This window comes from Miscanthus floridulus, chromosome 9 (assembly GCF_019320115.1).
Source record: "Miscanthus floridulus cultivar M001 chromosome 9, ASM1932011v1, whole genome shotgun sequence".
NCBI classification, from domain to species: domain Eukaryota; kingdom Viridiplantae; phylum Streptophyta; class Magnoliopsida; order Poales; family Poaceae; genus Miscanthus; species Miscanthus floridulus.
The window spans coordinates 19,023,307-19,043,411 of NC_089588.1; the positions used below are offsets into that span (position 1 = coordinate 19,023,307).

General features: G+C 48.3%; 2 protein-coding genes across 5 annotated transcripts; both read left to right on the plus strand.

Moving 5' to 3' along the window:
* Window positions 1-906: 906 nt before the first annotated feature.
* On the plus strand, window positions 907-3,976 carry LOC136483509 (probable ribose-5-phosphate isomerase 2). Of its 4 annotated transcripts, none has more exons than XM_066480593.1 (4): window positions 907-2,161; window positions 2,312-3,394; window positions 3,471-3,525; window positions 3,616-3,976. In XM_066480593.1, exon 1 carries the CDS (start codon window positions 953-955, stop codon window positions 1,733-1,735), a length of 783 nt encoding a protein of 260 aa, XP_066336690.1. In that variant the 5' UTR covers window positions 907-952; the 3' UTR covers window positions 1,736-2,161; window positions 2,312-3,394; window positions 3,471-3,525; window positions 3,616-3,976. The 4 variants fall into 4 exon arrangements, with proteins under 4 accessions (XP_066336690.1, XP_066336691.1, XP_066336689.1 ...); XM_066480594.1 differs by having other exon boundaries at window positions 2,312-2,354; window positions 3,267-3,525; XM_066480592.1 differs by having other exon boundaries at window positions 907-2,191; window positions 2,312-3,525.
* Window positions 3,977-5,306: 1,330 nt separating this feature from the next.
* Window positions 5,307-19,213, plus strand: LOC136483508 (suppressor of mec-8 and unc-52 protein homolog 2-like). The gene is made up of 11 exons (XM_066480590.1): window positions 5,307-5,430; window positions 6,982-7,119; window positions 7,213-7,262; window positions 7,694-7,808; window positions 8,467-8,515; window positions 8,605-8,694; window positions 16,410-16,475; window positions 16,549-16,672; window positions 16,925-17,277; window positions 17,463-17,849; window positions 18,560-19,213. Exons 1-11 carry the CDS (start codon window positions 5,384-5,386, stop codon window positions 18,833-18,835), a joined length of 1,695 nt encoding a protein of 564 aa, XP_066336687.1. The 5' UTR covers window positions 5,307-5,383; the 3' UTR covers window positions 18,836-19,213.
* The last annotated feature ends 892 nt before the right edge of the window (window positions 19,214-20,105 follow it).

Below are 20,105 nucleotides of genomic sequence, written 5' to 3' on the forward strand. Positions count from 1 at the left end.
TGATAAAAAGGCATACCGATAGAAGTAGAATACGAGGGTCCAAAAAATTAGATCACGGCACCCTAACTTCTCTAGTGCTATATCTAAAACTTAAGATTAAAAGAATAACTAATTACACAGATTGCGACTAATTTGCTCGACGAATTTTTAAGCCTAATTTGCCCATAATTCGACAATGTGGTGTTAAAGTAAAGCTACAGTAAACATACACTAATAATAGATTAATTAGGCTTAATAAATTCGTCTCGTAGAGTACCGAAAACTTCTATAATTTATTTTATTATTATTATCCGAATACTCCTATATAACAGTTCGATGTGGTATTTGATACGACACCCCTTAACTTTAGCATGGATTTAAATAAGCCTTAGCCTGTGTTTAGTTGGTGAAAAATTGGAAATTTGGCTACTGTAACACTTTCGTTTTTATTTGGTAATTAATGTTTAATCATGGACTACTTAGGCTCAAAACGTTCGTCTCGCAATTTCCAACCAAACTGTATAATTATTTTTTTTCGTCTACATTTAATGCTCCATACATATATCGCAAAGTTCGATGTGATGAATACTGTAGTTTTTTTTAAAAAACTTTTTGCGAACTAAACATGCCTTAGATATTTGCTTTTTCGTGTAAGGAACTGTCTCTATCAGTTATCACGGCTGCTTTCCCGCATTCCGAGGCCTTTAAATCGTCGGCATGCGACTTGCGCCGCACCATTCCGATTCGGCGATTTGATTCCCAGTCCCTGCGCTGCCCACCTCCCCTTTCCCGCCTCCCTCGTCCCCCGTCCCTCCCATTCACTTCCCCTCTTTCCCAAATATCCTCCCTCCCCCTCCTCAGAAACCCAATTCCCGAAATCACCCCCGCCTCCCGTTCCCAAATCCCAATCCCCCGCCACCCCCCCCCCTCCCTCCCAAGAACCCCGCGCCGCCTCCCTCCTCCCCACCTCGACATGGGCAGCGCCGCCGCCTCGCCACCGCCGTCGGGGAAGCTGACGCAGGACGAGCTGAAGCGCGTGGCGGCGCACCGCGCGGTGGAGTTCGTGGAGCCCGGCATGACGCTGGGCCTGGGCACGGGGTCCACGGCGGCGCACGCGCTGGACCGCCTGGGCGACCTGCTCCGCGCGGGCGCGCTCCCGGGCGTCGCCGGCGTGCCCACCTCCCTCAAGACGGAGGCCCACGCGTCCGCCGTCGGGATCCCGCTGCTCCCGCTCGACGCCGCCTCGGGCGCCAGGATCGCGCTCTCCATCGACGGCGCCGACGAGGTCGACCCGGACCTCAACCTTGTCAAGGGACGCGGCGGGTCCCTGCTCCGCGAGAAGATGATCGAGGGCGCCGGGGAACGATTCGTCGTCATCGTCGACGAGTCCAAGCTCGTGCCCCGCCTCGGATGCACGGGCGCCATCCCCGTCGAGGTCATCCCCTTCGGCGCGCCCCACACGCTGGTCCTCATCCGCAACCTGTTCGACGGCTTGCCCGGATTCCACGCCAGGCTCAGGACCGTCCCCAAAACCAAGGGGGACGACGGCTCGGAGCAGCCCTTCGTCACCGACAACGGCAACTACATCGTCGAGATGTTCTTCGAGGACGGCATCCGCGGCGACCTGCGCGACATCAGCGACCGCCTGCTCCGGATCACTGGCGTCGTCGAGCACGGCATGTTCCTGGGCATGGCCACCACCGTCATCGTCGCCAACCAGGACGGCACCGTCGCAGTCATGGGCAGGAAGAAGTAGTAGTAGTTTAAAGTAGCTTGTTCTTCGAAGCAGCAATCGCCTGCTCTGGATCAACGGCGTCGTCGAGCATGGCATGTTCCTCGACGTGGCCAATCGTCGACAACAACGACGACAAGCAATAATTAGCCTGTGTCTGTGCAACATCCAGCTACTCTTATCTAAGTTGGAGTTGTATCGTGTCGTCCTCCTATACTTGAGTGTCTGCTGATTACTATGGAGTATGTTAATCATCATCCTGATGTTATCATCGAACCTTGCTACCAGTGATTCTCATGATCTTTATTAAACCAGCTAATTTTGCAACTGTATTGGAATCGTGGATGTGTTTTGTGCTAGTGAGTCACTGGATTGCAATTGTTGCTGATTGGAACAGACTTAATTGAGATTCTAGATCTTGATGGTCTTGCACACACCCTACCCAAATGAGTATGTTTCGCCATAAGCTGTTCTGTTTCTGTAGGTTCAGTTTCTTTCACACTACTGTCCAATTGTTATGTACTGAAATCAGTTACTTCTCAGTTCTCTGTCCATGCTGATAAATTTGCGCCATTTCTCTGTGCTGTTGACGCATTTTAGGAACAGCCGAGGGAGAAGGTCTCCTCTGCTATACCCACGTTAGGTCAGCCCCATGAGCTCTGCCATCTCCTCCATACCTGATGTCCTGATTCTTTGTTTGCCTCCCCTGTTCTTCATCTTGACTCTTGCTGTGCTTGTGTTCCCTCGTTACTGATATAACACCTTTAGAAGTGATATAACTTCTTTTTTTGGCAAGATAAGACTGGGTTAGTGGCATTGAAGTTCATGGATGTTTTGTATGTTCTCATCCAAAAGAAGTTTTAAAAGTGGAAACTGATCGCTATATGTTTAAACCAATGGTCCAATGTCATGAAAGAAGTCTCCATCTTTACTTGAGTTCTATAATGTAAACATGTGGGTTTCTGAACAGTGGCTTTTCCGAAGATAGTGGAAGAAAACAACAGAAGATTAGAACGTCCTCACGTTTGAAAATAAGAGGAAGAAGTCATTCTGGGCAAAAGCTGTCAGCCTGTCCTAGATGTTGACCTTTTGGTTAAACAATGATTTCTAGTATTCTATTGCTGGGAGCAATTTACCATTGTGTATATACTGTATAAATCACAACGATCTCGCAAACACGTGCTGTACCTGTCTACCAGTAAAGTAAAGAAACCTCTTAACTAGTCACCCATTTCAAATTACTTTGACCAAGTTTTTAGAAAATATATTAACAGATAAGTTCAAATAAATGTAGTATTAAGACACTTTATAGAGTATTTAATGAAACCAATTTGATGTTGCAGATGGTGCATTTTTCCTATAACCTCGGTCAAGGTTAGGGAAATTTGATTTAGAATAAAGATAAAATCACCTATAGTTTGAAATAGAGAGATTATTGAATTTTTAGAACAGCCACAGTGATAACATTGACCCTTGCTGCACTTTTGTAGCTCTTCATATTTCTGATGAGCTCAGTTCTAGCTTTTTAATTTGACTTCATCTGCTTGTCTTGCAGGTCAGAGAAGACCCAATTGGCTCATATTCCATATGTCTCCACTCAGTGGTGACAGATTGTGGATTCTGTGAAAGGCTAATCACACTATTCCGTGTTGATTTCAGTGGCAGGGGTGAACTGAGCATCAGGTACAGTCACAACTCGTAAGCAAGTTGAAAGTACCATTTATATGCTTGCTTATGGGTATCTGCTATGAAATTGTAGCAAAAGTTAGCACAGATGCTGTACAACCTTATCAAGATCACTAAAGAGTTCCAAGGTGAGCTTTTCTATTTAGCTCTGTATCTATTCCAAGGAGTTTATTGATTGATGAATTTCAAATTATAAGATGTCTCGTTTTGTGTTCCAGTGATTGCTGATCCAAGTGGTGGTATATTCATAACCGATGCCAAGAAACCAGCAGGTGGTCACTCTGGCCACCTGTTGCGCATGCTGCCACCGCGCCTGACACCATCAGATTGATGCCGAGGAAAGGCAAGGGCGAGCAGCGTGTCTGCAGGGTCTTTGATGCTCCTAACCTTCCCGAGAGAAGCTACATCCTTTTGCTCTGATGATCCATGTTGACTGCTTGTGCTAGCTGTTGCAAATGAAATCTAGCTAAATTGGCTTGCTTAGCGAAGCCTTTTGACAGTGAACTCACTGTGTTCTTGGCTTCCCAAAAGCTAGGCAGAGACCATCTGCTAAACAGCGTGTGCATTCAACCTGAAGAATGTGAAATGAAACATGTTTTAATAAGCAACTCCACTGATGGTAGATTTCTGGTAGTTGCTAATGCGGTCATGGCCATGTGCTCAACTGCTGATGTGCATGCTTAACTCTGCATGCCTGCCAGCCTGAATGAATGTGCTTCTTCTTGTTTTAGTTTTACATTTTTTCTGGATATAACAGTCTTAGTTTTACATTAAAGGCAAGGAAAAAACAACCTTTGAGGGAGCATCATTTTCAACATCGGTTATCTTGTCTTGTACTAAACGAGAAAAATATTTGGTTCTTTTCCGGAGCCCATAAATACTAAGGCACTCCATCTATCCCAAAAAAACTTAATCTCATTTTTCCATAAATCAATCGATCTCAAGTTTGATTGAACATACTCCCACGTGAAAAAAATATTGTAATGTTTATGATATGTAATAAATATCATTAACCTTAGAATATACTTTTACAATAAACATATTTAAAATACAAATGTTAATACTATTTTCTATAAACCTAGAAAGTTTGATTTAGTTCAAACCTATTTTTTTTTTGAACGGAGAGGCTTCTACTGACCAAGTATACATGTACTCCATCTGTCCAAAAAAAAAAAGTGCATTTCTACGGTGCTAAGTAAAATACTATTCAGTTTGACTTTTTTTTTATACAAATTGCACAAATATTTATAATATCAAATAAATATTACTAAATTTATCATGAAATATATTTTCGTTGTATACCTACTTAGAATCGTAATTGTTAATTTATTTTTACAAATTTAATTAAACTTGAAATAGTTATCTAGAAATGCACCCTTTTTTTTGGTACGGGGGTACAATCTATCCTCGTTGACAACTCGTCCGAATGTCTGATCTTCCGTTTCTCGCTTGTTTTGGTTTGGGCCGTCCGATATCGATCCAGCGGACTAGACTACGTACGTGTCGTCGGGTGCCTCGGCACGCAGAACAATCCTGATCCCGTCCCGACCTCCGTTCCGTTCCGTTGCGGCCGCAAAAACCAGCCAAGTCGAGGACCGCATCGGCAAAGCCACTCGGCACCGCCGCGCCGCCGTCTCCCGCCAGCTCGTCCAGCCTCCTCCCGTCTCCGAGGCCCGAGCCGTGCCGCCGTCTCCTTCCACCTCGCGCGTTTCCCTACGGCCCACGGGCGGCCCGCCCTTCCTCCGCTGTGCGCTCCCCGCCGCGGCGCCGTCCGCCGCCGCCGCATGGTCCCGTCTGTCAAGTGCCGTTGTCTGCCACTTTCCCATCGTCGACTGCCGTCGCGGTACCAGCAGGTACCGTAGGATCAAGTTGCCGAGTAAGAGCCCTCCCGAGTATGTGAGCTGGTTCTGTAATTTTGTCGTCTATATTTTAATCCCCCCCAAATGCTTATAGGGCTTCTAGGGGTACAGAAAAGAGAGAGAGAATATGTCGTCCAAGAAGAACTACTACAAGGAGAAGATGATGCGGCGGAAGTGAGCACCTCACAATCTTTGTTTTTTTTTCCCATTTGTTCCGTGCATTTCTTGGTACATGTTATTGGGGATTGGAGAATACAATAAAAGCTGGAAGAAGGAACCTAGTTAGATCTTGTCCTATAATACCCTCACTTGTAGTTGTAGCTGTTTTTTCCCGTATATGGAGCCAATCTTTGGAATCGGAATTGGAAGGGTAGAACTTGTTCATGTTACATATTTCTGATACATATTTATGCACGGAATTTATTTAGTATATAAAACCACAACTCTGATGGTATCCTCAGTTCGTTACTATTATTATAACATGATTACATGAATGTCTGATACTGAAGTGAGCAATCACTTCTGATTTCTTTTTCCTCTCATCCTAACCTTTATAATCACCTACCAGTTGGCCTGCTATGCTACATGGATTTACCTCCATCATTTGGTGGTGATTCTTTGGTTCCTTTAAGCTTCTGAAATAGCACAGGTTACTGTTCTTATGTGTGTGTCTGTAAAGCACTATGCCACTATCCATTTTTTTTACGGAAATCCTATTTTGTACCACGTGTCGCGAACTGCAGGAGAACCAACAACAACAACAACAACAAAGCCTTTAAGTCCCAAACAAATTGGGGTAGGCTAGAGTTGAAACCCAACAGAAGCAATCAAGGTTCAGGCACGTGAATAGCTGTCTTCCAAGCACTCCTATCGAAGGCTAAGTCTTTGGGTATATTCCATCCTTTCAAGTCTCCTTTTATTGCCTCTACCCAAGTCAACTTCGGTCTTCCTCTGCCTCTCTTCACGTTACTATCCTGACTTAGGATTCCACTACGCACCGGTGCATCTGGAGGTCTCCGTTGCACATGTCCAAACCATCTCAACCGGTGTTGGACAAGCTTTTCTTCAATTGGTGCTACCCCTAATCTCTCACGTATATCATCGTTCCGAACTCGATCCCTTCTTGTATGACCGCAAATCCAACGCAACATACGCATTTCCGCGACACTTAGCTGTTGAATATGTCGTCTTTTCGTAGGCCAACATTCTGCACCATACAACATAGCAGGTCTAATCGTCGTCCTATAAAACTTGCCTTTTAGCTTCTGTGGTACCCTTTTGTCACATAGGACACCAGACGCTTGCCGCCACTTCATCCACCCTGCTTTGATTCTATGGCTAACATCTTCATCAATATCCCCGTCCCTCTGTAGCATTGATCCTAAATATCGAAAGGTATCCTTCCTAGGCACTACTTGACCTTCCAAACTAACATTTTCCTCCTCCCGAGTAGTAGTGCCGAAGTCACATCTCATATACTCAGTTTTAGTTCTACTAAGCCAAGGTAGTTCTGAAAATATGCAGCGCCGCCATGCTCAGAGATTTTGGTCTTGGGCAGAATCCATAAATTTTTGCAGCTTTTTGGGAAATGTTATAGAATGGCAATGATGTGAAAGTAGTAGGTAGCAATGACAAGTTAGATGCAAACTACAAATACTTCCAACATAAAGACTCACATTAACAAGTGATTTGGCAAGCCTAATTGTCTCTGGTTTTCCCTTTCAGAGAGGAGAAAAAGGTAGAACCAGAGACACCCAGGTATCGTGATCGTGCTAAGGAGCGCCGTGAAGATCAAAATCCAGACTATGAACCCACAGAGCTTGGTTCATTTCATGCTGTGGCACCTCCTGGAACAGATTTGAGGTAACAGATCACATGGTTCAGACACTTCTATGTGTTTTTATAGTTTATCATATGATTTCTGGAATTCTAATTTTGCAAATTCCTTTGTTGCAGGTTGGCAGATGCACACAAGATTTCAATTGAGAAAAGCAAATATCTTGGAGGTTGGTTATGTGATGCTAATGCTATACTTCTTGAAGGGAATAATTTCCCTTTTTATGGGGAATAGTCCTTTTGGCATGTCTATTTATTACCTCCATGTTTCATGTTTTTTTGTATGTATGAAGAAGCGGGCATACGTGTTTGAGCTATCTGAATCATGACTTATTCAAAAATGAGAATTGTTTAACATAATATTCTATGTTTGGTAAATGTCCTATGTCCTCAGTTTCAGGATATCATTTTCTTGAATGAAATGTAAACAATTAGTTTTAAATATAACCTAATCAGCCAGTCATGTAATTCTTGTAATAGAAAAGAAAGTCAGAGATGTGACATTGTATGGTGTAATCTGGCGACTCAGATGCCACTTTTCCATTTTTTATCTTATGAACTGCTCTTTGACTGACATTCCATTTCCAATTTATGCTTTAAGGTGATTTGGAGCATACACATCTGGTCAAGGGCTTGGACTATGCACTACTTCACAAAGTGCGGAGTGAAATTGAAAAGAAACCCGATGAAGAGGATGGGAAAGATTCTAAATCAAGGTACTTGCCACCATAGTATAGTTTTAGCCTTATATCAGTTCTCAATTTCTCATAGTTTTCCCTATACGAATAACAGAGACTAGGGTTTTTAAAAAAGTTATTATATGCAGTTTGCATTTCGAATGCTGTGATATGCCCTAATAGTGATTGTCCTATGCATAATATTCACTTGTACAGAAAGTAAGATGGTACAAAAAAACTGTTCCATGATGATTTAAAGTTTGACTTGATTTATGAGCGATCCGGTTTCTTCTTTTTGAATTATAGAAGAGCCTTGTGTGTTGATAATTTTTCTGTTCCTATAGATAAATTAAGAAAAAGGATTGTGTCTCCTATAATATTTTGCATTTGTATCTCATGATGCTACAAAACTTTACCAGCTTATCTTCCTGTGCACATCTGAGTTGTTGGTGTGATAACTGAGATTGTGTAAGGTCTTTTTTATAATGGTGCATTTCATTTAGAGTGTATTATCTGAACTGAATATCTTTTCTTCACATGATTAGCCTTACCTATTGTACAATGAAATTATAAATACAATACTCATATCTAGATTTGAGATGTAACAACTAACAATACTTGTTAGCAGCCTCATGTCATTACACTGGATGCGCTTAGTGCGGGAGCATAACATTTTATCTTGCATTTTTTTTTGTAGGGCAACAAAAGAAGATCAGGCAGTCTCTTTCCGCACTGCAACTGCAAAGGTATATTTATTTTCTAGCTTATCAGTATGTTTTTCCTCATATGGTAAGGGTTAACATGGCTAATAATTGTCATTCTTCGTTGGGTGCAGTCTGTCTACCAATGGATCATAAAGCCTCAAAGCATAATAAAAGAGAATGAGTTATTTCTTCCTGGTCGGATGTCATTTATTTACAATATGGTAATTCCTTAAAAAGATGCTCATGTTAATTTGTGTGCTTCATTGCATTATGGAGTTGTTTATGATATAGCTTAGAATAATCATGCATTGCAAATTGCAAACTATAGGCATTAAGTCTTCCCTGTTTCCCTCCACAGAAATGACCAGAACCAGATGCATACATTATTTTATTTTCATAACTCATTAGTGTTTATTTGTGATGACAGACATATGCTATGTATGTGTAAATATCCAGAACATTCTGAGAATTTGATTATGTTGCTATATTGTTTTTAGCTTTTTTTCTTGGGTAGAGGCAATAAAAGGAGACTTGAAAGGATGGAATATACCCAAAGACTTAGCCTTAGATAGGAGTGCTTGGAAGACAGTTATTCACGTGCCTGAACCTTGATTGCTTTTGCTGGGTTTCAACTCTAGCCTACCCCAACTTGCTTGGGACTTAAAGGCTTTGTTGTTGTTGTTGTTGTTGTTGTTGATTGTTTTTAGCTTTTTAAGATATAGTTTAGCTTTCTTATTCTGAGAAGTTAGACTGTCTCCAACAGGCTATGCATCACGCTACCCATACCCAAAATGCATCGTTCACAGGGAAAAAACGCCCTCCAACAGAGTAGACAAACGGAGTACCTATTTTGCATCCAAGGTGAGAGGGAACCCAAAACTGCGTCGTCTCTCTCCTCAGACCCAAATCTGTGCCGTCGAGACAGCATAGGAGACAGGCAGACAGCGTAGGAGGCGCCGGGCTGGGGCGGACGACGACGGCGAGGCGGCCCCGACGATGGCGAGGCGGGTGGCGCATGCAGAGATGCGGGCGGCGCTCGGCGGGGAGGGAGGCGGCCAGTACTCGGCAGGGAGAGAGGCGGGCAGCGCTCGGGGCCTCTCTTTTTGCGTTCGGGTTCGAGTCGCGGTCTCCTCACATTGCACAGGCGATGGTAAGGCTTGCCACTAACACCCTTCCCCAGACCCCGCACAGAGCGGGAGCTCTCTGCACTGGGTATGCCCTTTGTTGGAGTTCGCCAGTTTTGGGTGCGTTTTTCTTTTGCTGTGTGTGACCCAAACAGTGAAATAGGTCTCGTGTTTGGGTCGGCTCTGTTGGAGATAGTTTTAAAATGCTTATGTTTATGATTATTTGTTGCCTTTTCGATTATACAATATGCATGATTTTGTTTCATTCTACAATAAGAGAATATTATTTGTCTGTTTGTCTGCTCATCACCTGAAGCGCAGAATTTTAATCAGTTTTCTGAAGTTCTTATCCAGGAACTGAGTAGCCATCTGATTTTATTATGCTTCATAGTATTCAAGTACAATGTTGATTTATTTTATATCTCTGATGGTATGATTTATACTTCATGCTGATGGATAAGTCTCATGTGTGGCTGGTCTTTGTGGGGCTATGATGCTCACATGGTCATGGTCCTTGTGGCTGTTTTTCTGTTTTTAGGACAGCATCTTAGACTAGAGGACAGCATCTTAGAGGACAACATCTTAGACTAGAGGACAGCATCTTAGCTAGGACAGCATATTAGCATCTTAGACTAGCATCTTAGACTAGCATCTTGGCATATGCTTGGCTGGCTAGCAGCCTATAAATATGTAACCCCAACCCCTTGGGTTGGTATGGCATTTGTGTGAGCTTGTGTGAGAAATAGACAAGAAAATTGCCCCAACTCCTAGTGTCATCCTCTCTCGATGAGAGTAAGAATTCTCCTACTACCAAGAGTGAGAATTCAGCGACTAACAACTGGTATCAGAGCCGTATTATCCTGTAGCCTGAGCATCTCTTGCTCATCTTCTCTCCCAGCCCCACAACAGCCCCAGTTGTTGGCAGCAGCAGCTCCTCCGGCCGCTCCTGTTCACTCCTCTCCCAGCTCGTCTGAAGCAGCCCTCTCCCCACGCAGCAGCCCCCCGGTAGCGCGTCATGTCCGCAGAGCAGTCTCAGCGCTCGGTCGCCTCGAGCACGCGGCGTCGGCAGGAGGCCGAACTTGCCGCGGCAGAGGAACGCGAGCGAGCGGCGGCAGAGACCGCTGCGGCGGCGGCAAGGGCGTCGAGGCTAGCAGCGGCGGAGCTGGCAGCAGCCAGAGCGGAGGCGGAAGCAGCGGCGGCGGCGAATGCAGCGCGTGCGGCGGCGGCGGAAGTCGAGGCTCTGCGCGGCAGCATCGGCAGCTCCATTTCCGCTGACGACACCGCCGACGCGGACCTCGAGCTGCTAGAGAGGGAGGCAGCGCGAGCGCGGGCGGCGCAGTGGACAGCCGCGCACGTCCACGAGCGTGGCGGCAGCCCAGACAGGCGCGGACGCGCTGGCGGCGCTCCTGGAGGAGGCGCGCACGGCGGTGGCGCTCTTGGGGCAGCCGCGCACGCCCACGAGCGCGGCGGCAGCCCAGACAGGCGCGGACGCGCCGGTGGTGCTCCTGGAGGAGGCGCGCACGGCGGCGGCGCTCCTGGAGGAGGCGCGCACGGCAACGGTGGCGGACGGGTCGATGGAGAGCGCGGCCTTCACAGGCAGCGTGGCTCTCTCTCCCCGGATCGGTACCGACGGGTCGATGGAGAGCGCGGCCTTCACAGGCAGCATGGCTCTCTCTCCCCGGATCGGTACCGTGGTTACCACGGGCTCCAGGCTGTTGTCAGGGACGTCGGTCCCGGCGGTGGGTGGCCTACCCTCACCAAGACCAACTACGTCGAGTGGGCTGCGGTGATGAGGGTAAAGCTCCAGGTGCGGCACATGTGGGAGGCAGTCCGGTACGGCGACGTCGACTACGACCTAGATCGACGGGCGCTGGATGCTCTCATCGCTGCAGTCCCGCCCGAGATGCAGTTCTCGCTTACCAGCAAGCGGACTGCCAAGGAGGCTTGGGACGCCATCGCTGCGGCACGCATCGGCAGCGACCGCGCCCGCAAGTCCACACTGCAGGCACTTCGCAAGGAGTGGGAGAACCTGGCCTTCAAGCCAGGTGAGGACGTTGATGACTTTGCTCTCCGTCTCAACACTCTGTTGCAGAAGATGGTGCAGTTCGGCGACGACACCTACGGTGAGGAGAGAGCTGTCGAAAAGCTCTTCCGCTGCGTCCCCGAGAAGTACAAGCAGATGGCTCGCTCGATCGAGTCGCTGCTGGATCTCTCCACGATGTCGATCGAGGAGGCGATAGGTCGCCTCAAGGTCGTCGATAGTGATGAGCCACAGTCCCTCTCGGGGCCCATCACCACTGGCGGGAAGCTCCTTCTCACTCGAGAGCAGTGGCTTGCCAGCCAGGGTGACCGGAGGAAGGGGGAGCCTTCTTCCGCGACAGGCGGCCGCAAGCGTGGCAAGCCGCGCAAGGCGCGCAGAGACGCCCAGGCCGGGGCGCGAGGACGTGCCGAGGGTGATACCCGCGGAGGCGCCCAGGGCGGCGCCGCCGGCAGGCACAAGCCGGCACGAGACGACACCTGCCGCAACTGCGGCCAGCTTGGCCATTGGGCCAAGGACTGTCGACAGCCACGACGCGGCCAGGCCCACGTCGCACAGGCGGAGGAGGAGCCGGCTCTGTTCATGGCACATGCCAGCATCGAGCTACCTCCAGCGGCACCGGCCGCAGCGGCTCTCCACCTTGACGAGCCAAAAGCACACGCCCTCCTCGGCGACAGCTCCGGCAACGACAAGACTGACGGGTGGTGCCTCGACACCGGCGCCACCCATCACATGACCGGTCGACGGGAGTTCTTCACCGAGCTTGACTCTAGCGTCCGAGGCTCCGTCAAGTTTGGGGATGCCTCTGGCGTGGAGATCAAGGGCGTCGGCTCCATCATCTTCACCGCCGTGTCTGGTGAGCACAGGCTGCTCACCGGAGTCTACTACATCCCCGCGTTGAGGAACTCCATCATCAGCTTGGGACAGCTGGATGAGAACGGTTCGCGCGTGGTGGTTGAGGACGGAGTCATGAGGATTTGGGATCGTCGCCGTCGCCTTCTTGCCAAGGTATCCAGAAGCGCAAATCGACTCTACGTCCTTAACGTGCAGGTGGCACAACCCCTCTGTCTCGCTGCTCGTCGGGACGACGAGGCGTGGCAGTGGCACGAGCGTTTCGGGCACCTTCACTTTGAGGCCCTGAAGCGGCTCAGTGCCACGGAGATGGTGCGAGGCCTGCCGTGCCTCGACCATGTGGAGCAGCTCTGCGACGTCTGCGTGTTGACGAAGCAGAGGCGACTCCCCTTTCCCCAGCGGGCGAGCTTTCGAGCCAAGGAGAGGCTCGAGCTCGTGCACGGGGACTTGTGTGGCCCGGTGACACCGGCCACACCGGGAGGACGACGCTACTTCCTGCTGCTCGTCGACGACCTCTCCCGCTACATGTGGGTGATGGTCCTCGGCAGCAAGGGAGAGGCTGCGGACGCCATCAGACGCGCGCAGGCTGCTGCGGAGGCGGAGTGCGGCCGCAAGCTGCGCGTGCTGCGCACCGACAACGGCGGCGAATTCACGGCGGCTGAATTCGCGTCGTACTGCGCTGACGAGGGCATTCAGCGCCACTACTCCGCGCCGTACAGCCCGCAGCAGAACGGCGTCGTCGAGCGGCGCAACCAGACGGTTGTGGGGATGGCTCGGGCCCTCCTCAAGCAGAGGGGGATGCCGGCTATCTTCTGGGGAGAGGCGGTGGTGACGGCCGTCTACATCCTCAACCGCTCGCCTACCAAGGCGCTCGACGGCAGGACGCCGTACGAGGCTTGGCATGGGCGCAAGCCGGCGGTCTCCCACTTGCGGGTCTTCGGCTGCCTCGCATTCGCCAAGGAGCTTGGCCACATCAGCAAGCTCGACGACAGGAGCACTCCGGGAGTGTTCATCGGCTACGCGGAGGGCTCGAAGGCCTACCGCATCCTCGACCCGAAGACACAGCGTGTGCGCACGGAGCGCGACGTTGTGTTCGACGAAGGGCGAGGATGGGCGTGGGACAAGGCAGTGGACGACGGCTCAGCTCCGACGTACGACGACTTCACTGTCGAGTACGTCCACTTCGAGGGAGCTGGGGGAGTAGGCAGTTCTTCTTCGGCGAGCGCGTCTACCCCAGTCTCCGAGCCTCCACCGACCCCGGCACCTGCTACTCCGACAGCACCACGCTCTCCAGCCAGGACCTCGGCTGCGATGAGCTCTTCGCCGGCTCCACCACAGCCGGCAACGCCACGCACTCCAGCACCGACAAGCACCACTCCGGGCACGTCTACTCCACCACCAGCTCGTGTCGAGCACGGCCCGGTTGAGCTCGCTACTCCGCTCTCTCACGACGAGGAGCGCGTCGACGCGTACCACGACGGTGAGCCGTTGCGGTACCGTACGGTGGAGAACCTTCTCGGCGACCAGCCGGTGCCGGGACTGGTGCCTCACGACCTGGAGGACCTGGAGGCGCAGTTGCACCTTGCGTGTGACGACGGCGAGCCTCGGTCGTTCGCAGAGGCCGAGAGACACGCGGCATGGCGCGCCGCGATGCAGTTGGAGATGGATGCGGTTGAGAAGAACCGCACCTGGGAGCTTGCTGACCTTCCTCGTGGTCATCGCGCGATCACCCTTAAGTGGGTGTACAAGCTGAAGAGGGATGAAGCCGGTGCCATCGTCAAGCACAAGGCTCGCTTGGTGGCACGAGGTTTCGTGCAGCAGGAGGGGGTCGACTTCGACGACGCCTTTGCTCCCGTGGCACGGATGGAGTCCGTGCGACTCCTCCTTGCGCTAGCTGCCCAGGAGGGCTGGCGTGTTCATCACATGGACGTCAAGTCGGCGTTCCTTAACGGCGACTTGAAGGAGGAGGTCTACGTGCACCAGCCGCCGGGATTTGCAATCCCCGGCAAGGAGGGCAAGGTGCTCCGCCTGCGCAAGGCCCTCTATGGCTTGCGGCAGGCACCGAGGGCGTGGAATGCCAAGCTGGATTCTACGCTAAAGGGGATGGGTTTCGAGCAAAGCCCGCACGAGGCGGCCATCTACCGACGGGGCAATGGAGGTAATGCCCTGCTGGTGGGTGTCTACGTCGACGACTTGGTGATCACCGGCACCAAGGATGCGGAGGTGGCGGCATTCAAGGAAGAGATGAAGGCCACCTTCCAGATGAGTGACCTGGGGCCTCTCTCCTTCTACCTGGGAATCGAGGTACACCAGGATGACTCTGGGATCACGCTTCGACAGACCGCCTACGCCAAGCGCGTCGTTGAGCTAGCTGGGCTCACCGACTGCAACCCAGCTCTCACTCCGATGGAGGAGAGGCTGAAGCTGAGCCGCGACAGCACGACGGAGGAGGTGGACGCTACGCAGTACCGGCGTCTTGTGGGGAGCCTTCGCTACCTCGCCCACACACGGCCGGACTTGGCATTCTCCGTCGGCTACGTTAGTCGGTTCATGCAGCGACCGACGACGGAGCACCAGCAGGCTGTGAAGAGGATCATCCGCTACGTTGCGGGAACTCTCGACCACGGCCTCTACTACCCGAGGTGCCCTGGGGCGGCACACTTCGTCGGGTACAGCGACAGCGACCACGCCGGCGACATCGACACCAGCAAGAGCACGAGCGGGATCCTCTTCTTCCTCGGCAAGTGCCTCGTTAGCTGGCAGTCGGTCAAGCAGCAGGTGGTGGCCCTGTCCAGCTGCGAGGCCGAGTACATAGCGGCCTCCACCGCTTCGACTCAGGCGCTCTGGCTCGCTCGACTGCTTGGTGATCTCCTCGGCAGAGACACTAGAGCGGTGGAGCTCAGGGTGGACAGCAAGTCCGCTCTGGCCCTGGCAAAGAACCCCGTGTTCCACGAACGCAGCAAGCACATCCGGGTGAGGTACCACTTCATCCGAGGCTGCTTGGAGGAAGGGAGCATCAAGGCGAGCTACATCAACACTAAGGACCAGCTTGCGGACCTGCTCACCAAGCCCCTTGGGAGGATCAAGTTCCTTGAGCTCTGCTCCAGGACCGGGATGGTTCAACTCTCCCACAAGACGACGCACAAGACTTAGGGGGAGAATGATGAATAAGTCTCATGTGTGGCTGGTCTTTGTGGGGCTATGATGCTCACATGGTCATGGTCCTTGTGGCTGTTTTTCTGTTTTTAGGACAGCATCTTAGACTAGAGGACAGCATCTTAGAGGACAACATCTTAGACTAGAGGACAGCATCTTAGCTAGGACAGCATATTAGCATCTTAGACTAGCATCTTAGACTAGCATCTTGGCATATGCTTGGCTGGCTAGCAGCCTATAAATATGTAACCCCAACCCCTTGGGTTGGTATGGCATTTGTGTGAGCTTGTGTGAGAAATAGACAAGAAAATTGCCCCAACTCCTAGTGTCATCCTCTCTCGATGAGAGTAAGAATTCTCCTACTACCAAGAGTGAGAATTCAGCGACTAACACATGCAAATTTGATTGCTGTTGCAGTGCATGATGGCCTCATAGTTGCAACTAACACTCGTACAGTACTCTATCTATGTTCATGTTCTATTAGGGCAACCATGAATCACATGTCAGAAACTATAAGTGGCTCACAGTTGGGATGTAATGTTTAAATTTGTTAGATACAAACTTTCCACGGATTGTTCTCAGAAACACAGATGTAGAGGTTCCAGCATAGCCTATTCTCATGAACTAGCCAATATTCTCAAGTTAATAGTTATTTTCTTTTGCATTCCAACTTATGCTGTATCATTTCATCTGTCTCTGTTTTTTCTTTCCGCTTTGAACTTTCCATTAGCAAGCTTAACAATAAATCTTCTTTAAATCCAACCAGGAGGGACTAACCAATGATATTCCAACAACTCTTCATAGGAGCAAAGCTGATTGCCCTGTACCAGAGGTATTAGACAATATGGCATATAACTTGTTGGAGTGTCTTGTGAGTTTTCTTAATAACCTTCTTACTTCTGCAGGAGATGGTAACTGTCAGCGTGGATGGTTCTGTACTTGACAGGATTGCTAAAATTATGACATACCTTCGACTTGGATCTTCAGGGAAGGTCTTAAAGAAAAAGAAAAAGGAAAGAGATACAAAAGGTGTGTTTTCATGAGGATAAATGTTAAACTAGTAGATCCTGTTGAGTTAGAAACAGAGAACAAGGAAAACTTGCATGATAAAGACATGAAACAATATGCTAAAGTGATTTTGTAAGAACTGTGTATTTTTATATTTTAGTTAAATAGTAAAGTTGCTACTTTTGCCAGGGTGCATGAGTCTTGTTTCAATTGTACTTATAGTCTTCTTTGATGGATTGGATATCTTGTTAATACATTATGTTTGCTATGCAGGGAAGAACAATTTAGCAAGTGGTGACTATGACGAGGCAGTAAAACCTACCCAAACTAATGGTTCTGCTTTTAAACATCAACCAGATATGCCACCACCACCAGCTCCGCCCCCTCGGAGCAATAATTTCAATGGAAAGGAGAAGCAATCGGTACCTATTGCTAGAGCAGACGATGATGACATTTTTGTCGGAGATGGAGTTGACTATTCAGTTCCTAACAAGGAAACGAGCCAAAGCCCTGTTTCTGAGGATATGGAGGAATCACCACATAACCATCAGAAGCAGTCCTATTTCGCTGAACCCATGTATGGCCCAGTACCACCATCTGAATCTGCTCAAGCTTGGCAACAGCCGGTAAGCCAATAAATGTTCAGTGTCTTGCTCTGATGGATACCTGTAATTTGAACCATGCACTTCGAATGTTAGACCCTGACAATATATTTCTTATTTCTCCATATTCAGACACCTGCCACCTATTTTTAGTTTTCTGTACATTTTATTGAACTTGGTCTAATACCTAATGTCTCATCTGGTGCCAGAATGGGTATGATGCTGTTCAAGCCCAGATGGCAGCTGCTGGATATCAAGGCGATTGGTCAGGCTATGTGTATGCAGAACAGCCGTTGGGTTATCAAGAACAGTATGTGCAACAAAGCACTGAGGAATATGATGTACTAGCTGACCCTAGTATATCCCAGGATCCAAGGTTCATGACTCAAGCAGACAAGGATCGGGGTCTAGGTTCTGTTTTCAAACGTGATGATCAAAGGTTGAATCAGCTGAGAGAAAAAGATGCACGAGAGAGAGATCCAAATTTTATTTCGGATAGTTACTCAGAGTGTTATCCTGGCTACCAGGAGTATAATAATGAGATTGCAGGGAGCGATGATGAAGATGATTTATCAAAGATGGATATGGGTGGACGGGTAAGTGAAATGATTTGGATCATATGCACAAAAGCTCCCTCGCTGATACAAGTTATGCTTGTGATATGGTTCCTGTGAGATTGCAGTAGATAGCCATGGTTAACGTTTTCTATGTTGATGTTGCTTTTGTGTTGATTTGCACATATAAGTTGTTTCTGCATCTTTTTCTTCATTATGGATTTCAATATTGGAAAATAGTAGTGAAGTGTTCTAACTGCCCTTGTGAGACCATACTTTAAATTTACTGTTCTGTCTGGTATTGAGCATAGTCCCAAAACTGTTGTCCTGATATTTCTCTTGTTATTTGGCCTGCACATGTTCTGATGTTTACTTCTGATGTACTCCCTCAGTAGGTCGTTTTAGCTTTTGTTGTAACTCAAACTTCTCTAGATTTGACTAACCTTATAGAAAAACGCACAAACATCTGACATAAACAAGGTTCATTGGATACACCATGATATATTTTGATAGTGCATTTATTTAATATTGTAGATGTGAATATATTTTCCTACGAACTAACAAGTTTGGATTAGGACTAAAACAACTTACAATTTGAAATGGAGTGAGTAGTAGCCGTTGCTTCTATTGCAGTTATGGCTTTTGGTTTAATTTAAAACGGTTTACTCAATTCTATGATCACATCTGTTGTGGAACAGTGTTATTTTTGAGACCATCTCTGTATTGTATTCTGATATATGATTCTTGAGCAGGCTAAGGGCCGTCTTCACAGGTGGGATTTTGAGACGGAAGAGGAGTGGGCGAAGTACAACGATCAGAAAGAAGCCATGCCAAAGGCTGCCTTCCAGTTTGGGGTGAAGATGCAGGACGGCAGGAAGACAAGGAAGCAGAACAAGGACCAGAAGCTCACCAATGACCTCCACAAGATAAACAAGATCCTGGCTCGAAAGAAGGGTGAGAAAGATGGGGCCGATGACGGCGGTCATTACGTTGATGATTTACCTAGTGCAAAGAAACAACGTGGCTGACGGTTGTCGATCATTTTTTGTTTCTCCTAGCACTGGTGTAAGTGTAACTTATAATGTACTAGTTACAGCACCATGTTTAGCTGGCAGCTGTGTTCAAGGTGCCGGTTTGAAATATGTTGAGCTCTTGAGCTGAAACAATGGAAGAAATATCATATGTAACCTTTTTCTTGATTAGAAAAGTGCAAAGCCCTTTTTGCAATGAATCAGCTGTGCACTGCCCGAAGGTGTTGTATTGCAGGCACTTGTAATCTGGTGAGAGCTGTGAATAGGTGGTGTTGATGGAATGCTCGCAATTGTCATCTGCTTTGGACCCCCCCCTCCCCTGCTGGTTTTTGTTGATTCTATAACTTGATTCTGGACAAGTTATATTTTTTTGGGAGTAATAAATTATTGAAAACTGTTGGAGACAAGTTAATTTTTTTTTCCTTTTCAATATTACAAAACTAGATTTCTAGGATTATTTTTTGGTACTAATAAAAGAAATCCTCTTACGAAGGATGGGCCTGGTGCAAGCGGTAGAGTCTTACCGCATGTGATCGGAAGGTCCCGGGTTTGAGTCGCGGTCTCCTCGCATTGCACAGGTGAGAGTAAGGTTTGCCATTGACACCATTCCCTAGACCCCGCATAGAGCGGGAGCTCTCTGCACTGGGTACGTCCTTTCTAATGCAGATGCTCTTACACCTGATCCCTGGCCCTCCGGACTGACAGACAAAACTACTTCAACAGCCTTTTACCTTAGCTTTTCTCTTTGCGTTTGTTATTAAGCTCCGCAAGCAAAGCATATAACAAGTAATGCTGCAAGCAAAGAATCTGACGAGAGTGATATGATTGTGCTTTGCAAATAAAGCAAACAGGAAGCAAGGAACGAATACTCCGTGTAATGCAAACGCTCCACCGGCACTCATTCTAGTGTCACTTCTATACTATACACGCCAACCCATTTGTAAGCATGGCATAACTAATTCCAGATAGGCGGCACATATGCTCCATCCCAGAGCCTGTTTTCTTGTTGTGATCCAGGTGATTTACTAATAAATTCTGTCTTCTTCTCCAATGCAAGTTCATGTATACATCCATGGTTAATTATAGTTATTACGTGTTTTTACTAAGCTTTGAACGCGAGGGAGATCAGGATTATAAAGGAATGCATGTTGTCCCGCTTGAACTAGTACTTTGCATATCCAGGGGTAACTTGAGGGATCAAAGTTAGTTTGCTACTCATTTCTGTCTGCTCCTCAAATGCAAGTTCATCTATATATCCAGGACTGCT